The 24,483-nt window shown below is 52.7% G+C and overlaps 3 protein-coding genes across 7 annotated transcripts in view; 2 read left to right on the top strand and 1 right to left on the bottom strand.

The window, feature by feature from the left end:
* MEIOB (meiosis specific with OB-fold) overlaps positions 1–1,344 on the top strand; it is a 36,701-nt gene extending 35,357 nt beyond the window's left edge. For all 3 annotated transcript variants that reach the window (XM_075899825.1, XM_075899824.1, XM_075899823.1), the window contains one exon: positions 1,201–1,344. In XM_075899825.1, the coding sequence (XP_075755940.1) occupies positions 1,201–1,311 (111 nt within the window). In that variant the 3' untranslated portion in view covers positions 1,312–1,344. The remainder of the gene's footprint in view (positions 1–1,200) is intronic.
* A 2,762-nt stretch (positions 1,345–4,106) lies between these two features.
* Positions 4,107–5,536, bottom strand: FAHD1 (fumarylacetoacetate hydrolase domain containing 1). The gene has a single exon (XM_006129289.3). It carries the CDS (start codon positions 5,340–5,342, stop codon positions 4,665–4,667), a length of 678 nt encoding a protein of 225 aa, XP_006129351.1. The 5' UTR covers positions 5,343–5,536; the 3' UTR covers positions 4,107–4,664.
* A 58-nt stretch (positions 5,537–5,594) lies between these two features.
* Positions 5,595–24,003, top strand: LOC102451277 (hydroxyacylglutathione hydrolase, mitochondrial). 3 transcript variants are annotated; one of them, XM_075899827.1, is made up of 9 exons: positions 5,595–5,723; positions 12,881–13,062; positions 14,443–14,507; positions 15,732–15,849; positions 17,140–17,248; positions 17,708–17,811; positions 18,474–18,575; positions 20,286–20,365; positions 21,293–24,003. In XM_075899827.1, the coding sequence occupies exons 2-9, from the start codon at positions 12,958–12,960 to the stop codon at positions 21,390–21,392; spliced, it is 783 nt and encodes a 260-aa protein (XP_075755942.1). In that variant the 5' UTR covers positions 5,595–5,723; positions 12,881–12,957; the 3' UTR covers positions 21,393–24,003. The 3 variants fall into 3 exon arrangements, with proteins under 3 accessions (XP_075755942.1, XP_075755941.1, XP_006129352.1); XM_075899826.1 differs by lacking the exon at positions 5,595–5,723 and adding an exon at positions 5,793–5,974; XM_006129290.3 differs by lacking the exon at positions 5,595–5,723 and adding an exon at positions 12,550–12,670.
* The last annotated feature ends 480 nt before the right edge of the window (positions 24,004–24,483 follow it).

Genomic DNA, 24,483 nt, shown 5'->3' with positions numbered 1-24,483 from the left:
AATGTAGTTAAAGGCTGTGTCTACATTGGCACCCCTTTCCAGAAAAGGAATAAGGGATCTTCCGGAAAAGGGCTTATTTTCCGGAAGATCCCGTCTGGACTGGCGCTTTTCTCCGGCAAAACCCCGAGCCGGAAAAAAGCGGCAGCCATGTTCATGCAAATGCCGCGGGGGATATTTAAATCCCCCACGGCATTTGCAATTCCGACTGGTCTCATTAGCATCCCTTTTCCGGAAAGGGGTGCCAATGTAGATGCAGCCTGTGAATTTATGTTATTAATATTTGTAATTATTCCAAGAAAACAACAAAAATCCTTATTATTGGGTTTTTGACAGTAGTATGCGCAAAATCTGAGTGAGGCCTGCAGGATCTAGCCACTGCTGAGTAGAACCTTGGTCTTGAATTATGCATGTGCTTAACTGTAAACATATTAGAACCACTGATTTAATTGGGACTGCGCCTGCATAAACTTAAGCACATGTATGTTTGTAGGATCAGGGACCAAGTTACATGTTTGATTATATCATACAGTTAGAGTCCTGCAGATCCATGGATGTGAATGTGGCTATCCACAGATAATTTTTGCAGATATGGATACAAATTTTTTATTTAGAGCCCTGCAAATTTGTAAATATTTGCTTTAAATCCATAGGTATCCACATCCATTCATCTTTTTTGCGGATGCAGATGCAGATACAGTTTTGTATTCACATGGGGCTGTGCATACAATATCTAGGATTGTGTAAATATTATCTTTCATATATAATTATGCAAATTAAAATTTAAAAAAATATTGGTTTTGCCTTTGGGGAAGGAAATGTAATAGTATCTAGTCTTTACATGTCTTGGGAATAGCTACAGACCCACACAGATGGAGAAGGGAATTATTTAAAACATTTGCTCCTTTGATGGAACATTCCTGGATTTTTTAAAATCATACACTTTATTGTGAGCTGGACAGTACTTCCTGTTTAAATAACATTGGCTGTTATAGAACTACTGTAATCAGACTTAAAACTTTTAACGTTCATTAAATTTACAGTTTATAACACATACCTTTCCTTAACCTACATATACTCTGGTTCCCATAAAATGGAAGCACTAACTTTGATATTTATTATAAGCAATATGTTTCACTTAGATTTGGAAAGAATAAGTTTTGAAACATTTATCAGAAAAAATACACGTTTTTATTTTTACAGTTGGTTTTTTCGCCCAGTTTGAGAACCGGATTGAGAGTGAACTTGCTTTCGTGCAAATTGGCAGATCCTGTAGAGGCCAGTCAGAGCTTGTCAGGAAAAGGAAGAAAATAACATTGTTTGGCTTTTTAACAGCTGGAAAGATTTTAAAAGTTTGCAGTTCATTGAAACTACATTATTATAAAAAAGTTTAATGCAATACTTCCATTTGTTAAATGCATTTAAATTGGTAAAAGAGAAACAGGTTTATTACTTACTGATCTTTACAAACAGGTCTATATCTTCTCGATCTTTCTATTTTATGTTATTCTACTTAGAAAAGCTTGTTTAGGGCTCATTTTAGGAAAAAATCTGTCTGACATTTAGATGTACTTTCTGGTAAATTAAGCTCTTTAAGTAGAGAGGGAAACAATTTTTCATTCAGTTTATAGTAAATTTTGAAAACTGATCAAAGGAATAAAAACCGTTATTTAATCTAAACTGCAAACATGTTTTTATTACAATATATCCCACAGAAAGGAAATTCTAAAACTATATATTTCTTGATTTATTTTAGTAGATATAATCTGTGATCTTGTATAACATGGGAGAGTAGCAGATCACAGAATTCTGTCTAGCCAAAAATTATTCTCTGAGACTGCTGGCTCACTGAAGTTCTGTGTTCTTTAGCCAAAGAGGATAATCACTCCTTTTTAGGGAAAATCCTTGTAATTCTAAACCACAAAGCATAGTAGACAAGTGATTCTCAACCAAGGGTACTTGTACCCCCTGGAAGATCTCTGCATAGCCCCAGGTACATCAACTCATCTATATGGTTTCCTAGTTTTACAATAGGCTACATAAAAAGCACTAGCAAATTAGTATGAACTAATTTCATACAATTACTTGCTTATATTACTGTATAAACTGTACACTGAAATGTAAGTACAATATTTATATTTCAGTTAATTTTATAATTATATGATAAAAATGAGAACGCATTTTTTCAGTAATATTGTGCTGTATTTTTGATGTCTGGTTTTTACTGATAGCAAGTCATTTTTAAGTGAGGTGTAAGTTTGGGGGACACAAGACAAATCAGACTCCTGAAAGGGGAACACTAGTCTGGAAAGGTTGAGAGACACCAGAATAGACATTGTGTTTCCTGCTTCTCCATAATGGAGTCATGTAGACTTTCTAGCTCATTTTCTACATAGGGCCAGCATACTACTTAAGAATGACGCTGCATTGAGCTTGCCCACTCCAGCTCATTTTCTACATAGGGCCATCATACTCTCCAGCTCATTTTCTACATAGGGCCAGCATACTACTTAAGAATGACGCTGCATTGAGCTTGCCCACTGAATCCCTCAGAATGCCATGAAAGTATTTTCCCCCACAGAAATTAGTCAGCTTGACATGAATGTGGAAGGGGCCACAATCCAAAACTGATAAGATGAGCTGTTGATTCCAAATATGGCTGACTGCTTTAAAATTGAACCATTTAAACGTATTAGAGGATAACTGTGTTGCAACCAGATCCTCTGTACAATTCTGTTTGTAATAGAGAGAGGATCCTATAACGTATGGGAAGAAAGAGCCCGGAGCATGCTATGAACAGCTCTCCCAGACTTCAAGAATGGAAGCCTGTGTGGGAAGACCATAGAAAGCCCAATATGCATGTCCCAGATGTAAAAAAAATGCTATTTGAATACACTTACACTTAAAAAATGTCTGTCTACAAAGCTTTACCAGCTACTGATCCGCTTCTAAGTCCACTTATCCTCTCTCCTTGTGGTTATGCATGGCTCCTATTCTAGTTTCACTTATTTGTGCTTAGCTGTATTTGACAAGAAGGGATTTTTTACACCAGGAATCTCAAACTTTTTCATAGTTCATATCACATCTTAAAATGACCATGGACTTACTTCTTCTTGGATTCAGGAGTGCACTGGCCATCTTTCCCCTCCACTCATAAACTTGTAATCTTTCTGTGACAAAGGGAATTGTTTATCTGGGAAAGCATCATTGGGAAAATATAATACTTTTCGCTGTATTTTGATACTTTCAAGAATCTGGTAACAAGGAGCGCCAATACCCGAAGGCTATCCATAAACTAACAGAAATTTGGTCATTGTGTACAGTGTTAAATGGAAAGCTGTTAGTGGGACTTGAGACTTCTGTAAAAGTCAGAAGTTTGTTCTCGCTACGTTGGCCTTTTGCAGAAACTATGATTTCGCTGTTGAGAGTATCAAGAGATTTTTTTGTGGAATAGGATACTTTGCTAGGTTAATTCAGATCCTTGTTTCACAATAGCATTGGCAGCAACATTAAGTTATGTACATGAAAATTATATTTCAGTCTCAAAATGTTGTGTCTGGTGCAATTTCAGAAGTAACAACTAGAGCTCCCTTCTGCATGTGCTTAACTTTAAGCATGAGTATTCTTATTAAGATTCACATGTTTAATTTTTGCAGGATTGTGACCTAAGGTTATTGTAACTGAAAGAAGCTAGTGAAGGACAAAAAGGTTTCAATGTGTTCTTTTTGTGTATTTGATAGCACTTTGTACACCCTCAGTTTCACTTTTTACCCTTTTATGGTCAGGGTCTCCACCAAGGAACACAAGCGCAATAAGATTACTTGACTGATTTCTATATGCTAGGCTAGTGGGCCATGCCTAGATAAATAGATACATTATCAACCCATTTGTAAATACACTGTATATTGTGTATGCCAGCTATTCCTTCATTTTTAAACTTCCTTTGAAAAAAATTATTTTTAATGACAGTCACATAATGGAACATATACCTGTGGTGCAGCATATTGCAGTGAAATGTTCATTTAACAAGACCAGATTTCATATGCCCATAATGTCTCCTTGCTCCAACAAAAAGGAAATGGAAAGTAAAAAATAAAAAGCATCGAAGATAATGCTGATTTTCTTAAACACTTTTAATTTTATGGACACATTTCCAAAGGCCTTAGGGGAAAAAAAATCAATGTTTATTTTAAATCCTGTGCCTCATGCAATAAATTTGTTTTAAGCTTAGGGCAAAGATATGACAGAACATTTAATGTAAACCAATTTTATTAGAAGCATTTCATTACCATTTCCTTTCTCTCATACCAGTACTTTCTTAAAGCTGCTGCCTTTTATTAACCAGACAGCTTGAGTGGCTCTCTCATATATACATATTTTTAGCTGGAGCTGAATGCCATTCAATTATGTGAAAAGCTGGCCCTTCAGAGCAGTGGTAGTCCTTATCCGGGCCTTTATAAAGAAAGCTTACAAAACCAGTTTTCTACCTCAGTATAATTAATTCTCGATTGTGTCCAAGCGAGCTGACAATACATTCTTTTAGGCCATTGGGGCACAGACTTGCACAGCCATCTGGGTAGTTCTTCATTCTCCAGCTATTTTAAAAGGCACCTGTAGAGCGAAATTAACATTCCCTCCAAAAAGAAGTTGGAAAACGACTGATTTTCTTAACAAGACCGGCGGCGTGATTGTTGGGCCACCTTAAACTGCATACTGAGGATGCCCTTTATTCCTGCTTGTATCTCATCGTGCTCCTGCACAGCTGAAACACCTTTGGGGCTCCCTGTCAAAATCAGGTCCCCTTCTTCCAGTGTGATTATTTCACTGATATAGCTGATGATGTAGGGAATGGAGAAGATCATAGAAGAGGTTTCCCCTTCTTGCTTCAGCTCACCATTGACCTTGAGCCAGATCTGCAGCTTGTGCGGGTCTGGTATCTTTTCCTTGGGCACAAACTCACTGACCGGGCACGATGTATTGAAGCCTTTGGCTAAAGTCCACGGGAGGCCCTTTTGCTTGCATTCAGCTTGGGTATCCCGGGCGGTCATGTCCAAGCACAGGGCATAACCCGCCACGTGGTCCATCGCAACTTCCTGGGGGACCGCCTGGGTTTTCTTCCCGATCACCACTCCCAGCTCCACCTCGTGGTGCAGGTCGCTGCAGTAATAGGGCTTGAGGATCGGCTCTCCTTCCCGGACGTAGGCCGAAGAAGGCTTCAGGAAAAAAAGGGGCTCGCTGGGGAGCGCGTTCTTCAGCTCCTGGGCGTGCTCGGCGTAATTCCTCCCCACGCAGATGATGTTCCGGCCCCATTCCCAGAACCTGCCCAAAGGCTTGGCCGAGGCCATGAGCGCGGCCAGCTCCGAGGGCGAAGTGCAGCAGCGCGGAGCGGCGCTCTGACAGCTCGGGACGCCGGGGGCGACACGTGTCTTCTGCGCCAATCCCCTGGCTCGCAGCTGAGCCACGGAGCGGGGCAGGAGCGCGGCGCCCCGCCCCGGCGTTTCTTTTCCTGGGTGAAGCTTCCTCTGCAGCCAGCGACTGTAACACAACCCCCCCCCCCCCCTGCAAGTCCAGCTGCGGGGCAGCGTCCCCCGCCCCCCTGCAAATCCAGCTGCGGGGCAGCGTCCCCCGCCCCCCTGCAAATCCAGCTGCGGGGCAGCGTCCCCCGCCTGCAAATCCAGCTGCGCCGCGATGCGCATTCGGCGGCGCCACGCCCGCCCCGCAGCGCGGTGAGTGCAAGGGGCCGGGCCGCCCAGCTGGGGGGGCCGGGCCGGCGAGCGGCCGCGCCATTGGCTGGCGGCGGGCCGGGGAGGAAAGCGAACGGGGCCGCGGCCGGGGCTGGACCAAACAGAGCCCGGCGCGGCGCTTATGTAACCCGCCCGCCGCGCCGCCGCCGCCCGGACCATGGGCCGCTGGGGCGGGCGGGGACTCGGCGGCGCGCTCGCGGTGCTGGGAGCAGCTGCTGGTGCCTTCCGAGCGGGTAGGTCGGCGGCCGGGGGGCGCTTGCTGCGGGAGCCGCCAGTACCCCCCTCCGCGGCCGGGCTGCGCTCCTCTCGCTTTGGGGCCGGGCGCGTCCCCCTCTGGCTGCGCTGAGCCTGGCACCGCCCCGGGGTTGGGCTGGAAATGACCTTGCAGGAGGGGAAGCCCCTCTCCTGGCTAAACGTGCGCCAGGGGGTTACAGGTCGGAGCCCTGGCCGCCTTGCTCCCCGCCGGGCCGTCTTGGGGCTAGTCCCATGGGGGAACCTACAACCCGCCCCCCCCCCCCGCACTGACTGCAGGGAGCGCTTCGCCCTTGCTTCTACAGTCAGTCCCCGGGTTAGTACAAGATCGGGACTGTAGGTTTGTTCTTAAGTTGAATTTGTATGTAAGTCGGAATTGGTACATATTGTAGGGGAAACTCTAGCCAAACATTTCTCCAGAGCTCAGGTTTACTCTCCCACACCTCACTTCCCTCAGTCCTTTATTCTCAAGCTGAGGTGTCTGCTGAGAAAAGCCGCTCTGCGTCTCCCTGGTCTGCTGGGGGGAAGCAGCTAGTGCGGGGTTGTAAGTAGGGATCCGATGTAAGTCGGATCCATGTAACCCGGGAACTGCCTGTAGTCTGCTCCTCCTGGCCTTCCTGCGGGACATAGGCTGGGAATGGGTCTGGAAAACTGGGTCCTAACTGCGCTTTATTGATCTGTACAACCCACAGCCACAATGCTTAGTTTTATTGGGCAACTTTCGGGGGATAGCCCAGTATAGGACTTAAAAAAACAACAAATGGTCTGGTAGCACTTTATAGACTAAGGCAACATGTAGATGGTATCATGAGCTTTCGTGGGCACAGCCCACTTCTTCAGATGACTGGAGTTTATGAGTGCAGACCTATTTGTCACGCTAGAAACAGCAGCCAAGTTTGACTTAAGCAGCCACCGGACTACTTTGAGGCTCTGATTTCAATGTGAAGTTGTTACCCCAATCCCAGTGAAATAAGGAGCAGAGGATTTTACAGGAATCCAGTTGTAGGAGTGGCCCTAACCTAACTTAGTGACTAGATTTGCTGTCAAACTTGAAAATTGTGCCCCGTTTTAGAGCAGCATCACGATCTCGTTAGGGAATCCCTGGTTTGCGAGGACGTTAATGTTTGTACAGTGCTTTGAACATGGAAGTACCAAGTCGTGTTGGGGTAACTTACATTCTTACAGATGCAGAATGGATGTGATGGGCCCTTCCCAGATTTTTTTGGGAGCTTCTGTGGGAGCTGTATTGGTCCCTGTGGGGGGAGAAACCCGAATAGGAGCATAAGTCGTATTGAAATTCTGAGGACCGTACAGTTGGTACAGCCAGAACGTTAGCATCTCAGTTGCTGTAAGCAGTAGGTCTTGTGGTCTATTCCTGATGGAGAAGAAATAGGGAATCTAGAACCCAACACAGGCAATTAGTGGATTCAGAATATAAAGAAATTTCCTTTCTGATCCCTAATAACATAATAATGTCGCAGGAATGGATTCGTGACCTCTCTCGTAAAGAAATTTTGCATCAAACTCTGCTTCTCTCTTAGTACCCAGCAAATATCCATACTCTGTATAACATGACCAATTTCCTACCTGCCAAAATGCCCTTCAACACAGAACCCCTCTTGCGCATTGCCGTTATTCCTGAAATTAATCAGCGTGGCGGCATTGCGCAAGAGGCTTTTCTTGCTCAAGAAAGGGCAGTGTAGACAGCTCCTTCTGGTACAAGAGCCTCTTCTGCAGAAATGGCGGCTCATTAGATATGCCAATGAGGCTGACGATATTCCACGCTTAGCCTCATATGCATATTTCTGGCGCAAGATCGCGCCAGTGTAGACATAGCCTTTCACGCTCTCTTCCTTTACTCATTTTTCAGCTCTAATTTAGTACAAGGCAGATGTGGAAGGAAAAACCAAGAACGCTCGGTGGGCTAGAAAAATAAGCCAAAAGGGATAAGCTACAACTGTCTGCCTCCTGTAATCAGTAATGAGATGGCTGCAGAGATTCTGATTTGTTACAGAGTGATGCTCCGCAGCAGGTTTAACTGTACAGGGCTCGCTTTTGTAGCCCAGTCTAAGACTACGAGGCCTTTTTTTAAAAAAAGTCTCTTCTCAAACATGGATATTGCTGAGCTGTCTGAGGCATGTTCAGAAGCTGCCTCGATTTGCCTTTTCTCGTTCCAGCTGTGCCTGCGGCACTCCAGGAAAACGGCAAATTGCCAAATCTCTGAAAACGTAGGGTTGGGAGTCGTGGGAGTAAACCAAAACAGCAGCGCCTCGTGCCGGCACAGCTCAAAGGAGCATGCTTGGCGCCTTTGCTGTGTCTCCGTTCTCTCTGGCGTCCAGACAGCTGGGTTCTGTTCCAGGGGGATGGAACGGCTGAAACCCGTATGAGGCTACTGGATGGGCAAGAGGGTTCCACTCCCGCTGGGCCAGTTCTAGCCAGTGGCTTCCTCAGGAGCAAGATCAGGCGGAAAGTTCATTCTCGGGATGCGAAATCTGGGTTAATCAGTTCACGGGTTAAACATTAAAGGAGAGCAGCCCCTGCCTGCGTCAGGTGGGAGGCTGCGTCAGGTGGGAGGCTGCCCCAGCCCCCACTGGTTGCCAGTTAACCAGAACCAGTGAACATTACCCGTTAACTGGGTCACTGGTTAATCTTTCACATCCATTGACCTATTAGCCAAACGGGGCAGTCTCTACGACAAAGGTTAAACAGCCACAAATCAGATCTCAGCAATGGGAGCACACGAACCTGCAGGGGAACATTTTAACCTGCCTGGGCACTCACTCGTGGATTTAAAAGTAGCCAGTCTTCTTCCAAAGGAATTTCAGAAACCAACTAGAGAGTGAGCGTGGAACTGGCCTTCGTATGCAAATTTGACACCATCTCTCATGGCTTGATCAAAGACATGAACTCGATGGGCCATTATATTCAACACCCAAATGACATCAAAAGCTAAGTATGAGACCCAGCCCACTCAATTAGCCTCATTAGCACCCGCACTACAAGTGACAGTTACCTTTTTCTCCCATCTCTTCCTTTTTCCATCATACAGTGGGAGGTTTCTCTCTTTTTTTTTTTCTGCACTCATCTGAGGAAGTGGGTTTTCCCCGTGATCTGATATGTAATTTGTTAGTCTCTACGGTGCTACCGGACTACTCAGGGTATTTTTTTCTTTCATTCATCTTGACGCCTGTGATAGAATCATGGGCAAACGCTGTATTGGAGGTGAAGGGCATTTCATCTTGGCAAGTGCAACGTCGCCAGCTGCCCACATCCAAAAATCACCACCCCTACCTCCAGACACTGAGGCTGCATCTAGACTGGCATGATTTGCCGCAAATGCTTTTAACGGAAAAGCTTTTCCATTAAAAGCACTTGCGGAAAAGAGCGTCTAGATTGGCACGGACGCTTTTGCGCAAAAGCATTTTTTGCGCAAAAGCGTCCGTGCCAATCTAGACGCGGTTTTGCGCAAGAAAGCCCCAGTCGCCATTTTCACCATCAGGGCTTTTTTGTGCAAGACAGTTTTTAGCTGTCTACACTGGCCCTCTTGCGCAAAAAGATTTCCAGAAAAGGGCTTTTGCCCGAACGGGAATGTCAAAGCATTTGCGCAAGAAGTGCTGATTTCGGACAGTAGAACGTCAGTGCTTTTGCGCAAACTCAAGCGGCCAGTGTAGACAGCTGGCAAATTTTGCGGAAAAACTTGCCAGTCTAAACGCAGCCTGTGTCTTTAGGATAAAAGCCGACTGGAGATCGGCTGGCAAGGCTGCCTGAACAGTCTGCTTGGGGTTGGGATAGAAACAGGTTCCGCTGCTTAGGCAAAGCTGCTGCTGTCAGCAGGGCGTGTGTCACGTTGGGCTAAATGGGTCAGCAGTTGCCCGGAGGAACTTGACTTGGCTTCAGGTTTTGGGACGCTAGAGTGGGGGACTGTCTCTTCTTGAGATGCCGTGACCTACCGAACGAGGCCCGTGTGAGCAAGTGACACTGGCTCAGTAGAACTGCTCCTTGGTGCTTCACATCCTTGTCTACTCTTGTCGCTGCTGTTGGTCTCTGCTGAGGTCCTGCATTGTCAAGCCTCTAAGAATGGCCATACGGGGTGAGATCAAAGGTCCATCCAGCCCAGTGTCCTGTCTGCCAACAGTGGCCAATGCCAGATTCCCCAGAGGGAGTGATCAGAACAGGGAAATTGTCAAGTGATCCCTCCCCTGTCACCCCTCTCCAGACAAACAGGCTAGGGACACCATTCCTACCCATCCTGGCTAATCGCCATTGATGGACCTAACCTCCATGAATCTGTCTAGCTCTTTTTTTGAACCCTGTTAAAGTTCTAGCCTTCACCACATCCTCTGGCAAGGAGTTCCACAGGTTGACTGTGCGCTGAGTGAAGAAAAACTTTTCTGATTGTTTTAAACTCTGCCTTTTGGAGGCTTCCAAACTAGGTGAGGAAGGAGAATGGGGGTGGGTGGAAGGTCCTGAGCGGAGGAGCAAGTGCGGTGAGGTTGATTGTTGAACTGATCTCTGGAGCTGTCTATAAAGGGGTGAGCGGGAGTCTGTTTCCCTCAGCTTCCAACAGGTGCATTGGGGCTCCAAAGGCTTCATGCTTCCTGCAGTTCTAGGGCTGAGTGTTTAAAGTATTTCTAAATGTATGTTCAGTGTTCCTGGGAGCAGATGGGCCAGTGTTCCCTGTAAGCAGGGCAGCTACCCAGGAGAGATCCCAGTGCCGCCCAGCTGATTAGCGGAGCACCCGCAGCCAGCAGCGTGTGTTTCAAAGGGTGGTGCACATGCCCCAGTGCACATAAAAATGTATTCCACACATGGGTGGAAAAAAATTAGAGCGAGCGCTGCCGGGGTTCCAACGGCCTGTGCGTGTGGCTGTGATTTTGCATGTTCAGTGCTCACAGCTCTGGTGGGATTGTAACTCTGGGTCTGCGGGGCGATACCTGTGTATTGTGCATCCCAAAGCCTAGTTTTGGAGCCCTTCCAGCGTTGCAGCTCTTTCCTCTTCTCCTGCTGCGGGGGACGTTGTCCCTTGGGCAGAGGCCAGCACTGGGCGTGTTGCGGGGGAGGGCTGGATTCGGTTCCTACTTTTGCTGCTGAGTGGCTGGGACCTTAGCTGAGTCCCTTGCCCTCTCCGGGTCTCTGCCGTGTCGCAGCGAGGGGTCCACGAGATGAGGAAGCAGGCTGCATAAGCGGCTCTCCGTCTCAGCAGGCCACATGCAGCCTGCGCTCCCCCACGACCCCACACGCGCCTCTCGCTTTCGGCACCCCACAGATCTGCCCCAGCCCTGCCTCTCCCCCTCCCTCCCAGAGCTTGAACTGCCCCGAGCAGCTGATTTGTGGCTTGGGACAGGAGCTGGGATGGAGTGTGAATCAGCAGATTGATGATGCTCCGAAAGCGCCCAGGGTGCGAGAGACGTGGGGGAGAGGACATGGGGGGGGGAGGGTGTAGGTCACGAGTTTCCCTCCACTGATTGTACCTGCCTAGGGACAGGATCCATCCTGAACTGTCTCCACATCCCACCCATCGCAATGGGGCCTGGTCTTGATCCTGTAATACTGTTGTATTGGCCCGTGTGCTGGCCGGCTCCATGGGGTGTTTCATCCCAGGTAGCTGGCGTGCCCGGAGTGCCATGTTCAGGCTACAATCTCTTCCTCCTGAATGGAGCGTCTCGGGGTCTCTCTCCCTTTAACTACCCAGAGGAGCCCAGAAATGGGCGCGACGGCGGCTGGAGGCGCTAGAAACGGGAGGCCCAGTGGGCAGCCGTTTCTTGCTCCTCTCCCCCATTGAAAGGGCTGATCCTTTTGCCCAGCCTGTTCGCCCGGCGCGAGTTCCCCAAAGGAGCGAGGGATCTTTGGGCTCTTTGCGGATCAGCTGAAACGCGTCCCCCGAAGCAAAGAGCGGAGCAGCTTTTTTGGCTGCCTCGGGGGAGGGAGCTGCGGCCGGCGAACCCGAACCTTCCCTCCCGAGGCGGGCTGGTGCGTGACTCGGGTACCGACAGGCGTCCCGCGCGCTCTGCTGGAGGCTGCGCTCTCTCCCCCTTTGCCCGACTCGCTTGCTCTGGCGCCTCTGGCCAAAGGTCTCTCTACGCCCGTGGTTTCAAACTTGGTGTCTGGGGTCCCTTTTGCCTGGCGAGCCTCTGAGAGTGACTCTCCCCTCCCCCAAGAAATTAAACACTTTTGATATATTTAATACCGTTACAAACACTGGGCAGAGGTTGGGGGGGGGGCTGACTCATGACCTCCCCTCATGTGATAACCTCCTAACCCCCAGAAGGGTCCTGGCCTGCAAATTGAGCACCCGTAGCCTCTAAAACGGCCTTTCTCCAGCTCTCTGAGAGCCGGGGTCACTCAGCTGCCGCCCGAACGTCTCCCCTGACCTCAGGGCCCGGGCGCTGGACGGGCTGGCGACGAGCCCTGCTCCGGAACGAGCCAAGTGATTCGTTTCGCCTCCGCTCTGCCGTGCCGTGGGCTTTGCTCAGGGCTCCGGAGCCCGGTTGCTACGGGAACCGTCGGTTCTCCTCCGCCCGCTCGGTTCCTCCTCTGCCGGGTTTCCTGTTGGGCCCGGTCCTGCCTTGCCGTCGCCCCTGGGTCCCGTCGCGCGCCGACGAGGGCGTGCCGGGCCCGTGTCCCCACTCCGGGGGGGACTCCTGGGTGCTGCCGGGGAGAGCAGGGCCCTGCGCCAGGTGGCTGCCGTTGGGCTCCTGGGTGGGGCAGGTGGCATCCTCCCTGGGAGACCTCGCCCTGCCTGGACCCTGGCCCTTCCTCCAGCAGGAGGCAGCGTGAAGCCACACCCTGCTCTTCTCGTGGGCCCCTCAGAGCCGTGGCGTTGAGCCCCAGCATCTCCCCGCGCTCCTGCCGCACTGACCCTCTTTTCCCATGTCCTGTGTCCCCAGGGACAGCCCGGCCGGGGACTGGCTTCCTCCACGCCGACGCTGAGCTGAGACGGTCCGCGGTAGTCACGCAGGCCAACATGAAGGTGGAGCTGCTTCCGGCCCTCACGGACAACTACATGTATCTCCTCATCGACGAGGAGACCCAGGAGGCCGCCATCGTCGACCCCGTGCAGCCCCAGAAGGTAGCGCGCCCGGGGCTCGGCCTGGGGAGAGCGGATCCGGGTTGGGTCAGGGCCGCCTGCGCGAGCCCCGCGTGGCAATGCAGGAGGTGGCTGGCCGTGAGCCTGGCTCTTGGTGAGGGGCCGAGGCCGTGGCTGCGGGTCAGTGTGGCGGCTGAGATCTGGGTGCTTCAGTTGCGTCCGTTGGGGTGTGACTAGGCTGGAGCACGTGACCAACGAGGAGAGGCTGAGGGATTTGGGCTTATTTAGTCTGCAGAAGAGAAGAGTGAGGGGGGATTTGAGAGCAGCCTTCAACTCCCTGAAGGGGGGTTCCAAAGAGGCTGGCGAGAGGCTGTTCTCAGTGGGAGCAGAATGAGGAGCAATGGGCTCAAGTTGCAGTGGGGGAGGTCTAGGTTGGATATTAGGAAAAACTATTTCCCTAGGCGGGTGGGGAAGCGCTGGGCTGGGTTCCCTAGGGAGGGGGTGGAATCTCCATCCCTAGAGGTTTTTAAGTCCCGGCTTGACCAAGCCCTGGCTGGGATGATTGAGTTGGGATTGGTCCTGCTTTGGGCAGGGGGCTGGACTCAATTTCTCCTGAGGTCTCGTCCAGTCCTGACTCTTACTCTGCTGTACGCACAATTGGCGAGGTGTAGGATGGAGCCTTTCCTGGCTGCTTATGAAGTACAGTAAACTTCCGATAATCCGGCACCTTTAGGACCCAGGGGGTGCTGGATTATCAGATATGACAGACTATCGGAAGGGGGGACTATGAAGGGTCTGGACTGAGGTGGAGGGGATGCCACCCCAGAGCCCTCGTAGCCCCCCCTTCCGATAGTCTGGCTCTGCCCCAGGCATCCCCGATTCAGCCGCTGCTGGTCAGTTTCAGCAGCGGCTGAATCGGGGATGCCTGTGGCAGAGGAGCTGGGGTGCTGCCGGGTTGATCCCGCAGCCCTGAGGGGCAGCGCTAGGGGACCAACCCGGCAGCACCCCAGCTGCTCTGCCCCCGGCTTCCCTGATTCAGCCGCTGGTCAGTTTCAGCAGCGGCTGAATTGGGGAAGCCGGGCGCAAGAGCAGCTCCAATTGTCCGGCTGCCCGGAGCACTTCCGGGTTCCCGATGGTGCCGGACCATCAGGAGAGCCGGAGCATTGGATGCCGGACCACCGGAGTTTTAGTGTAACATGTATTTGCCGGCGGCGGGACCTTGGCCGGATGTGCTGATCCCCTGGGGGAATGCAGTCCTTACTCGGGCGTAGTTCCCCGCAAAGCTGATGGGCGCCTGGCCCGAGGAGGGGTGCAGTCCCGTCTCCGAGCGCCTTCGCAGAGGCAGGGAAGCCCCTCCGCGTAGTCAGGCGGGGCCCGAGCCGGGTGCTGTGAAATCGAATGTCTCTGGCGCTCTGTCTGTAGGTGGTGGAGGTGGTCCGGAAACACGGCGTGAAGCTGACGACGGTCCTCACCACTCACCACCACTGGTAATTCTCTCCGACGGTCTCTCTCGCCCCTAGAGTAGAACCCCCTCCGGAGGTAGGGGGCGTCCACACCCCACGAAGTCAGTGCCCGGCTGCCCTCGGGCCTCCCCCGGCTTGGCCGCCAACCCCGAGACGGGCCTTGCAGCTTCGTGGCAGTGAACGCCTGCCCCTCCCATCAGCCGGGTGCGGTGGGAACACCCCCGGAAGAAGTTGCCCCACCCTTGCTCTTAACATGGTGGTGGGGAGCCTTGTTTTGGGTTGGGGGCCACACAAGTGAGGGGGGAGAACCCACAATCCTCACAGACTTGGCCCCCACCTGAGAAGAAGGAAAAATGACACTCCTCTCGAGGGGGGGTGCTGAGGCTCAGGGTTCACTCCCCAGGGCCGGATTAACTCTGTGTGGGACAGAGGGGCAGGAGCAGGTTGGGGGTGCAGGGTGTGGGCGGGAGGGAGGGAGGGGGCAGGAGCGGGCTGGGGTTGCGGGGTGTGGGCGGGAGGGGGCAGGAGCGGGCTGGGGTTGCGGGGTCTGGGCAGGAGGGAGGGAGCAGGCTGGGGATGTGGGAGGGGGCAGGAGCAGGCTGGGGATGCGGGGTGTGGGCGGGAGGGGGCAGGAGCAGGCTGGGGAGGGAGCGGGTTGGGGTTGCGGGCAGGAGGGAAGGAGGGGGAGGAGCGGGCTGGGGTTGCGGGGTGTGGGCGGGAGGGGGCAGGAGCTGGCTGGGGTTGCGGGGTGTGGGCGGGAGGGGGCAGGAGCTGGCTGGGGTTGCGGGGTGTGGGCGGGAGGGGGCAGGAGCGGGCTGGGGTTGCAGGGTGTGGGCGGGAGGGGGCAGGAGCGGGCTGGGGTTGCGGGGTGTGGGCGGGAGGGGGCAGGAGCGGGCTGGGGTGCTCGTGGGCCAGGTCAAGGCAAGCTGCGGGCTGGATGGGGCCCGCGGGCCGTCGGTTCCCCACCCCAGTCTCAAAACCGAACTGAGCGATGAAGTGGAGCAGGAGCTTTGCTGGGACGTCACTTCAGTAGCTTCGTGGCCTTCGTGTCCTCCCCGAGGCTGCGTGAGGAGGTGACGTGCAGGGGACAGGGCAGAGCAGCTGACTGCTCCGGAGGGGGTCACGTTCAAAGCCTGGGAACTAGCCAGTCCTTCTGCGGGGTAATACTTCCAGCCTAGCCGGAGGAAGGCCCGAGTTGTAAGAAGCGCATCTTGTGGCCGCCCAGACTCTGACCTTTGGGCCTTTCAGGGACCATGCTGGGGGTAACGAGAAGCTTGTGAAGATGGAGTCTGGGCTAAGAGTCTACGGGGGAGACAACCGCGTGGGAGCCCTGACGCAGAAAGTGTCGCACTTGACGTCCTTCCAGGTAACAAGCAAACACGTGTCTCCCGCTGAGAGCTGGCCGGACTCGTGTCTACGTAGACATCCCCTCCAGGGTTCAGAGCCCATACCATGCTCCGCTCCCTGCTCTGCCACGGACTCCTAGCGACCTTGGGCAAGTCACTGTGCCTTTGTTTCGCATCTGCCCTGGGGGATCGTACCACTGTCCTGGCTCACAGCAGGGCGGGGAGGGTAAATGCATTGGATTGTGAGGTGCTGGTGGTGGAGACCACTCGTTTAAAAATGAGCTGCTGTCGGTCAGCCATGTGTGCAGTAAATAGCCCTGTGGCAGTGTTCCCTGTAAGCTGAGCGCCTGGGCGGCCACCCAAGACAGGTGCAAATGCTGCCCAGCTGATTAGCCGAGTGCCCACAGCTGGCAGCGTGTGTTTCTACTGGTGATGCACGTCTGCACCTAACAACATTTATTCCACACATGGATGAAAAAAGATAGAGGAAACATTGCCACCTAGCCTGCTGAGTGGGCAGTTGAGTGTGTGTCCAGGTATATAGCTCGCTTTCCCCATTCTTGGCAGTAGGGATGTGAAGGACAAGTCAACTAGTCGACCACCTGATAAGCAATTCATCTCAGATAGTCGATAGGCTAGGTGACTAGTCGCTTCCCTCCCCCCTTGCTGCCTCTTAACAGAAAGAGGCAGCAAGTGCAGGCGGAAGGGGAGGGACAGAACAGGGGGTGTTTCAAAGTGGCAATGCCATGTGGAGCCCAAGTCCCCAGCTGACCCCAGGCTCCGTGCGGTACCGCTGCTTTGAAACACCGCGTGGAGGCTGACACCGGGCTCTCTGCGGCATTTCAAAGCGGCAGCGCCACATGGAGCCCAGGGTCCGCTGGGGACTGCCTGAGCCCCCCGTTGGCCCATGGTCCCCGCAGTGCTTTTGCCTTGGGAGATTGCATCGACTAGTCGATTAGCCAAATAATCGAAATTTTACATCCCTACTTGACAGTAGCTGTTTACACTTGACTAACTTGCCTGGGTTTTGTAAGTGTCTCGATTTGTTTGCTTGGCCTCACTCACTGCCAACCAGAGTCCCTGTGTGTAATGGAAGGAAATGAAGTTCCCCTTTGTACCCGCTGAAGTAACGCGCTCGATTATCTCGCAAGCTCCCCTCGCCGAACGCTTGCTGGACTCCATGGCAACCTGACTTGCGCTCTTTACTCTGCAGCTTGGGAACTTGCCTGCCAAATTTTGTGCCATCCTCCATCTAGAAACCCCTCGAGTTAAACTCCCAGGCAACTTCAGTCTGTTTGCCTTCCCCTCAGGTGGGATCGCTTCATGTGAAATGCCTCTCGACGCCGTGTCACACGTCTGGACACATCTGTTACTACGTGACCAAGCCTAATAGTTCGGAGCCCCCGGCTGTCTTTACAGGTGAGGAGCTGGGTGGTTTCTTTTGCCTTGTCTCTGTGCGGCTCATGCAGATCTTTCCTCTGGTCATCTCCTGATTATCCGGATTCTGGTTTTTTTCCTGTTACACTTGTGGCTGTCTTAGCGTGGGCGCCACGTGTCTCTTGTGACATGTGACCAGGCTCCATCATGGAATTTGGGCTGCTCTTTGGGTCACCAGCTCCCCGGGGCTGTTTACTGCCAGGGAGAACAATGGGAACATTGGGAAAAAGTTCAGAAAAGGGGCAACAAAAATGAGGGGTTTGGAACGGCTGCCTTATGAGGAGAGATGAATCAGGCTGGGACTTATCATCTTAGAAAGGAGGAGACTTGGGAGGGAGGGAGGATATGATAGAGGCTTATGTCATGTCGGGAATTATCTCCTGCCATGTGCTATCTAGGGTCTTCTCTGGCTGTCCTACCGTGTCCTGTCCCCTCTCCCAGGTGACACGCTGTTCGTGGCCGGCTGTGGGAAGTTCTTCGAAGGGACCCCAGAAGAAATGTACAAAGCTCTGATCGAGGTCTTAGGCCGCCTGGACCCTGAAACGGTACCTAGCTTTCCGGGCGCGTCAGCAGCCTAACCCAGCTCCATCTATTACAGACTGAAGAAGCAGCCACCTTCCTGATACCAGGTTGCCCAAAATGGTCGCGTGAGCTTTCAGAATGCCTGAGGGTGATGTCCAGGGGCTGTCTGGCATGTAGAAAAGCCAGGGCTCTGTGGAGAAGGGTGTCACAAACATGTTTAAGTCCATCAGAAGCAAGATGCCCGTTCAACCGCCATTGGGGCCACTGGATGGCCAAGGTGCTACCGCCACTGGGGCCACTGGATGGCCAAGGTGCTAAAGGAGCATTTGAGAACGGCAAGGCCGTTGCGGAGGAACTAAACGAATCCCTTGCATCGGTCTTCACAGCTGAGAATGTGAGGGAGATTCCCACACCTGAGCTGTTCTTTTTAGCTGAGGCGTGTCTGAGGAGCTGTCCTAAGGCCGAGGTCTCCTTGGGGGATGCTTTAGACCCCATTGATACGTTAAACTAGTAAGTCACTAACACCGGGTGGTATTCACCCAAGAGTTCTGAAGAAGCTCAAATGTGAAATTGCAGCAGGACTGTCGTAGCCTGGCACCTGGACGTTAGAGTAGCGCCTGTACCGAACGGTGCTTTGAGGTCCTGCGATGGAAAGCACTCACTTTGTTTGTTTGCCTTCTCTTAGAGAGTTTACTGTGGTCACGAATACACCATCAACAACCTCAAATTTGCCCGTCACGTTGAACCCAATAACGCTGCCATCCAACAAAAGCTAGCCTGGGCCAAGGTAAGGGAGTGCTTCCTGGTATGAGACTTAGTGGATCACTTTAATTCTTTGTTTCTAGTGGGGTAGGCCCCGAGCCCTCTTGTGGATCAAGGCCCTGTAAGGGCTAGGTGCTTGTACGGACACGGCTCGCCGCAGCCCCTGCCTCGAAGAACTTAGTCGTGTGTGGGACAAGATGCCCGTCGGTTTCTTCGGCTCCCTGGTCACAACCGTAATGAGGCCATGTGGGGCAGAGGTAGCGTGTGCGCTAAGGATGTTAAATGTAGTTGAATCGACGAGTCGATCAGCGGGGTAAGTCCCCGGTCCCAGGATCGAACCCCACCTGCCGACTCCATACATTGAAAAGGCTGAAGCGTAGCAGGGGGTACCCAATGCAAGCCAGGACCGGGATTGCCAGCTCGTGCCTGGTCCCCGCTACCCTCCCCTCCCCCCCTGCGGATACGGCATTGGCGCAAAACAGCTTTTAAGCCAACTTCCCGCGCCCCCCCCCCCAGCATCGGCTCCTGCTTCTCTCCCCCCCACACCCTCCTCCGCTGCTTCTAATAGTGGCAGTAAGGGGCGGGGAGCGACTAGTCGAGGGACCAGTCGACTGTCCTATAAGCTTCTGCTTATCAGATAGTCGACTAGTTGCTTCCATCCCTAGTGTGCACCCAGTCGAAGTACTGCGGGGATGGTGGGTGGAGCCGAGTGTGGTTGGTGGGAGGGGCAGGAAGGCTGAGAGAAGTCGAGGGGAGTGGGAAGAGGGCAGTAACAGGGATCATGAGGCTGAGGGCGGTTGCATCCCAGGGGTAAGCCCAACACTGCGAAGAGAGTCGGGGCTGGCGGCAGTAGCAAGGCAGGTGGGCGGAGCTTGCACATGGCCCCTCCCCCAAAGGGGCCGCAGCCGTAACGTTGCTGGTGGCCACAGCCAGGGGACTTCCCCTCGAAGCACGTGGAGAGAATGGGGCAGAGCGAAGCCAAAGGGGCACTTCAGATGTCGACCCCTGCACTCGGCTTCCCTTAGCTTCTCCCCGTCCCACCTCCCCTGTGGGACTACCAGGGGCTAGTCCTGGTACAAACTGGGCCGGAACAGGGCCACTCGGCGCCTGCCCGTGTCTTGCTCCTGTGGAATGCTGCCCGTCGGTGTCTGGAGGAGGGTTACGCCGTTTCTCCTCGGAGGAGTCTGGCCTGTGGCTGGCCCGTGCCCTCAGAACACTCGGGCCGCGTCTACACTAGGACACGATTTCGAAATTAGCAAATTCGACGTCACTCCCGATTGAACACATTCGAGCTTAGCGTGTCCCCACGACGGGGAAGCCTCGAAACGAGTCCCAGGCAGGCTCCGTTCCTGTGGACCCGCTACCTCAGACTGAGAGCCCCGGGAAGCACTGGGGAGTCATGACTTCGATTGACTCTGGGGCGTGGTTATTTCGAAATAGTGGCACCGCAGCGTCCACACGGCCGCTATTTCGAAATAACGCTGTTGGAATGAAGTGACTCCCGATGAAAGGCAGGCGTACAGCTTTCACATTCCGTGGCCCGTTCTTTCAAAACGGTGGTGCGGACATTCTGCTGATAAATTCAGTTGTGAGCGGGGAAGGGGGCTTATTTTGAAATCAAGCCCTAGTGTAGCCCAGGGCTCAGAGAAGACACTAGGACGGTCAATGCTTTACTGAAGGTCATTGCTTTTAACGTCTGTACCCGACCTCACAGGAAACCTCTCCCCTTTTACAGGCAAAATATGACAGCGGCGAACCCACCATCCCATCGACTATTGCGGAAGAGTTCACATACAACCCCTTCATGCGCGTGAGGTATCTGCGTGCGCACCGCTGGGCCTGGGTTCTGGGGGGAAGGGGCGGAGGGCGCAACCTCTTAAAGAGAAGCAACCGTCGACGCTTCTTGCGCTCTTTCATCGGCACGGTCCAGCTGAGCCAGAGTCGCCTGCCCTAACAGGTTGCTTGTTATTCTGGCATCACTAACCTGTTCCATTCTGCGACCTCCTCGCCATGATAAATAACTGGGCATTTTTGAGAAGACGTGAATCAGCAGAGCGAAGGGGTGCCGGCTGGCTGAACCTAAGCCCCACTCTAAACTAGGGAGTTATTTCGCGATAACCCGCCTGATTCCGAAATAATACGTGGAGCCTCCACACGACCAAGCCCGTTATTTCGAGCTACCGGGTTGCTTCTTTTGAAATCCGTTCTGCTTTCCTCGGGGAATAACGCTGATTCCAAAATCACAGTCATCTGGACGCTCTGCTGCTGCTACTTTGAAATAACGACTCCCCGGAGTCATTCGAAGTAATTATTCCCGGTGCTTCCTGTGGCTCTAAGTCGAGGTAGCACGTCCGCAGTAACGGAGCCTGCCTCGGACTCATTTTGAGGCTCCCCCGTAATGGGGACACGCTAGTTCGACTTTGTTATTCTGGGAGTTATTTCGAATTTAGTTATTTCCCAGTGAAGACAGGTTCTAAAAGTTGTGACCCTGGCAAGGATGCTTTCTTTGAGTGGCATGTGCCTGTGCAATTTTAGAATACAGAGAGGTAAGAATCCCCGCTCGGCTTGCTGGTTTTAACACCTGCCATCGATTCCGGCTGCCGATTGCATCTTTTAAAAAATTCTTAAGCTAGTTGTGAACGCCAGCTCTCCGGTCTGAGTGCTAATATTTCTGGTTACGCTTTAAAATTTAAGTCTTATGGTAGGGAAATGCAATCGGCTTGTCTCTTTCTCTTCTGCTAGAGAGAAGACGGTCCAGCAGCATGCGGGGGAAACCGATCCCATCCGTACGATGGGAGCCATCAGAAAAGAGAAGGATAATTTCAAGGTACCAAAGGACTGAGACCTTTACCGGAACCACTTCCACGTCAGTTTCACCCTGTGTTAGGAACTAGAAGTTTCATTGTCTGTTGTGGTGGTGATGCATTCACTGTTAGGTTTTCTAATGGTCTTAAGTGGGGGGGAAAAGCACTTTGTTCTTGTTGAGATGTTCTATGGCATATTTATAAGATGTTAAAAAATATTTATTCCTGGCTGCCTGATGCAGGGAGGTTTTGCATGAACCCTTACAGATGTTCAGCAGGGGCTGGTGGGAGGGGAAAGCAGATTGGAGGCCCAGTCCTCTCCAGGCCCAAACTCAACGAGCTTTTGGGGAGGTCTTCCTGCATGTAGACCCAAGGATTGGGGCATGAGCCTTCTACAACTGAAACACCAGAGCGTGGAAGGCACCGAACCGAGCAGCTGTCTGAAGAAGAATCCTTTTGCCACGTAAGAAACTAACCTGGCTGATTCTGTCACTTGAAGATCTGCTACATGCATCATAGTTCAGGCTCTGTGTGCCACCAACAATTAAGGGTCTAATTCATGTAATCTGCTGCCCCAACTGGCTTGGTATTTGATTGCAGAAATCACTGTCTACACTTGCATTAGAGGCTATAATTTTTTCCCTGCCACTGGTACCCCTTCAACATTTCTCAAGCCAGCATGTTTTCCCGGCTGATGGGCTACGATGTTGCTTGTCCCCTGCGAGTATTAATGGCTTAAAGCAGCTTGTAGGACCCCGCTTTCCCCTCCCTCCGAATACACTATGTATAGTGCCTGTAACAACCCCTTGCCTTAGGTCGGGACTCTGCTGATAGACCAGTGTGACCCCAACCGGCACTAACCCTGGTCGAGGGACTGAACGCGTGTCCCACAAGGAGTCGATAGGCCCTTTCCGACCATGGTGAGCAGGAGCGCTTCTTGGTGCTGTGTGGTGAATAAACTGGAGTGTAACGGAGTTAGCCTCAGGCAGGCCCTTCCCACCTGAACAGCTGAGAACTCTGGTGCGGGTGGTGACCCAGCTCCATCCAGCTCCTAGCTGTTTTCGAGCTGGGGCTGCCCCTCGGGGTCTGGCTACGGAGGAGCAGCAGCGCGAGGTGCCTGCTTTTAACCCCTGCGCTCCTGCAAGCGCCTTGTCTTCCAGTTGGAGTCCAGCTCGATGGGAGGAAGCCAAAGCGCGTCCCGGTGGCTCAGCGGTGCTGACGCCTGGCTCTTAGGCAGACGCAGGGGGCGCGTCCCATGCCACTGTCCGGTAACCTTCCCTTTCCTTGCGCGTGCGGCTGAAAGAGCCCTTCCTGGGGTGAGCCGGGGGCCGATGTAGGGGAGCAGAGCCTGCGCCTGAAACTGCAGCCGTGGGCCCTTCCTCCCCGGCCCCCTGTCCTCTTCGAACCCTTCTCCTCTCCCCTCCCTCCCCACGGTGAGCAGAGCATAATGTGATGGAAGCCAAGTGCCAGCAAGGAACCCCTGCTTCTGCGGGGGAGCCCTTGCTGGCGAGGTCGTGAGCCAAGGCAGATTTCCCTCCCTCATGGGTTTCTGTGTCCTACAACGTGGCTGTTTGCACGTGGCGCGAAAGCCCCTCTCCCAGCTCGCTCTGAACCGCTGGCCTCGAAGAGCTCCTGCAAATCCAAAAAAGCCTCTGGCATGCGCAGGGTTACCGGCCGGGGCTCAGGGGCTGCAGGTTTATCTGGAGCCCAGGAGAGCGGTTTTCCAGGGGCCAAGCAAGTGTCCGGTCCAGGGCCCCGTGGGATTTTTGCCAGGGCACAGAACTGCTGCCCCAAGGGTTCTGCGGCAGCAGATCGGCCTGGAGAGCTGAGTGGGGCTGGCGGGAGGTTTTGCATGGCTGCGGTGCCCCCTTACCCCCGTGCTGGGAAGCAGGGTTAGTTTTGGTCTCTGGCTGGAAAAGGCATCTCCTAAAGTCCAGGCCAAAAGCTGCCTGTTCATCCCATTGCTCATTGTCACCCTCAGCAGCTTCCTCCTCTGCACCTTGGAGCTGGGCTCACCCGACTCTTCCAAAGTCGCTGCCCTTTGATCGATCTTCCGATAAGCTCTGGGTTTCTGCGGGGTTAGACTGTGCACGCTACGACCCTGCCCGCCCGGGGCTAGGCCCAATGGGCGTAGGCTTGTAAAATGCTCTGAGTCCCCTGCAGGGAAAGGCTCCCTATAAATACTTTTCACTCCCCCCTTCCACCTTTATTTTTTTTTTTGAAAGAGCCATAAGCCTGGCAGTCGTGCCCACGGTTTGATACCGGATCACAACTGGGAGGGCGAATCCTATCCAGTGTGCGACTCCCAGAGTAGCTATTCTGAGCTCTGCAGGGGTTACTGCTGAAATGCAGCAAAGATGCAAGTTGCTATTAATACTTTGTCTTCTGACACCTGTTGCCATGCAAGGGCTGTGTCTTTACGCTCGGGGTCTGAGGCCTACCGTGTGCAAACAGCCTTCGTGGCACGGTGTGGGGATGGGAGGAGCTTATAGGCACAGTTGTGTCTCCCCAGCACACGCTGGCACCGTGCTGACACCTGCGTCTTCACAGACTGGGCTCCTAATTCCATTCTCCTCCTGTGTCTCTTCTGCTCCTCCCGTGACCAACTCCATGGATGTTTTTCAATAAACGCCTCGCAGCTCAAACACAGTCATGCTGAGTCATTTTGTGCTTCTGCTGGATCTGGACCCTCCTCTTCTGTGTATCGCCTGATAAGTAACCCAGGCCCCGTGGACTTTGTCTCCTCTTGAATTCGAGTTAATCGTTTGCTTGGTCTTCAGCGATGTGGCAGGATGTAAATATTTTTCAAGGGACGTGACTTACACTCCCCCCCCCCCCCCCATTTAATATAAATGTCTACATTCCTGCAGTAACCAAGATTTCCCGACTGCCTCTAAAACCGAAACGTCTTGGATTTTAAAACCCCTGCGGACCATTGTTACTGCATTGTTGCCTGTTGGTCAGAGGCTAGAGAGGGATGGCAGGAGACAAATCGCTTGATCATTGTCTTCAGTCCACCCTCTCTGGGGCACCTGGTGCTGGCCACTGTCGGCAGACAGGATACTGGGCTAGATAGACCTTTGGTCTGACCCAGTACGGCCGTTCTTATGTTCTGTTCTGTAAGCAGCC

This window comes from Pelodiscus sinensis, chromosome 16 (assembly GCF_049634645.1).
Source record: "Pelodiscus sinensis isolate JC-2024 chromosome 16, ASM4963464v1, whole genome shotgun sequence".
Classification (NCBI taxonomy): Eukaryota; Metazoa; Chordata; order Testudines; family Trionychidae; genus Pelodiscus; species Pelodiscus sinensis.
Note: the sequence above shows the minus strand (reverse complement) of the source record. Positions and strands in the feature narration are given on the sequence as shown.

Excerpts from the sequence above, each read along its gene's own strand:
- FAHD1 (XM_006129289.3), bottom strand. The coding sequence starts at position 5,342 with ATGGCCTCGGCCAAGCCTTTGGGCAGGTTCTGGGAATGGGGCCGGAAC.
- LOC102451277 (XM_075899826.1), top strand. The coding sequence starts at position 5,899 with ATGGGCCGCTGGGGCGGGCGGGGACTCGGCGGCGCGCTCGCGGTGCTG. Across the intron at positions 17,812-18,473 it reads GCCGCCTGGACCCTGAAACG|AGAGTTTACTGTGGTCACGA; the intron begins GTACCTAGCTTT and ends GCCTTCTCTTAG. Across the intron at positions 20,366-21,292 it reads AACCCCTTCATGCGCGTGAG|AGAGAAGACGGTCCAGCAGC; the intron begins GTATCTGCGTGC and ends CTCTTCTGCTAG.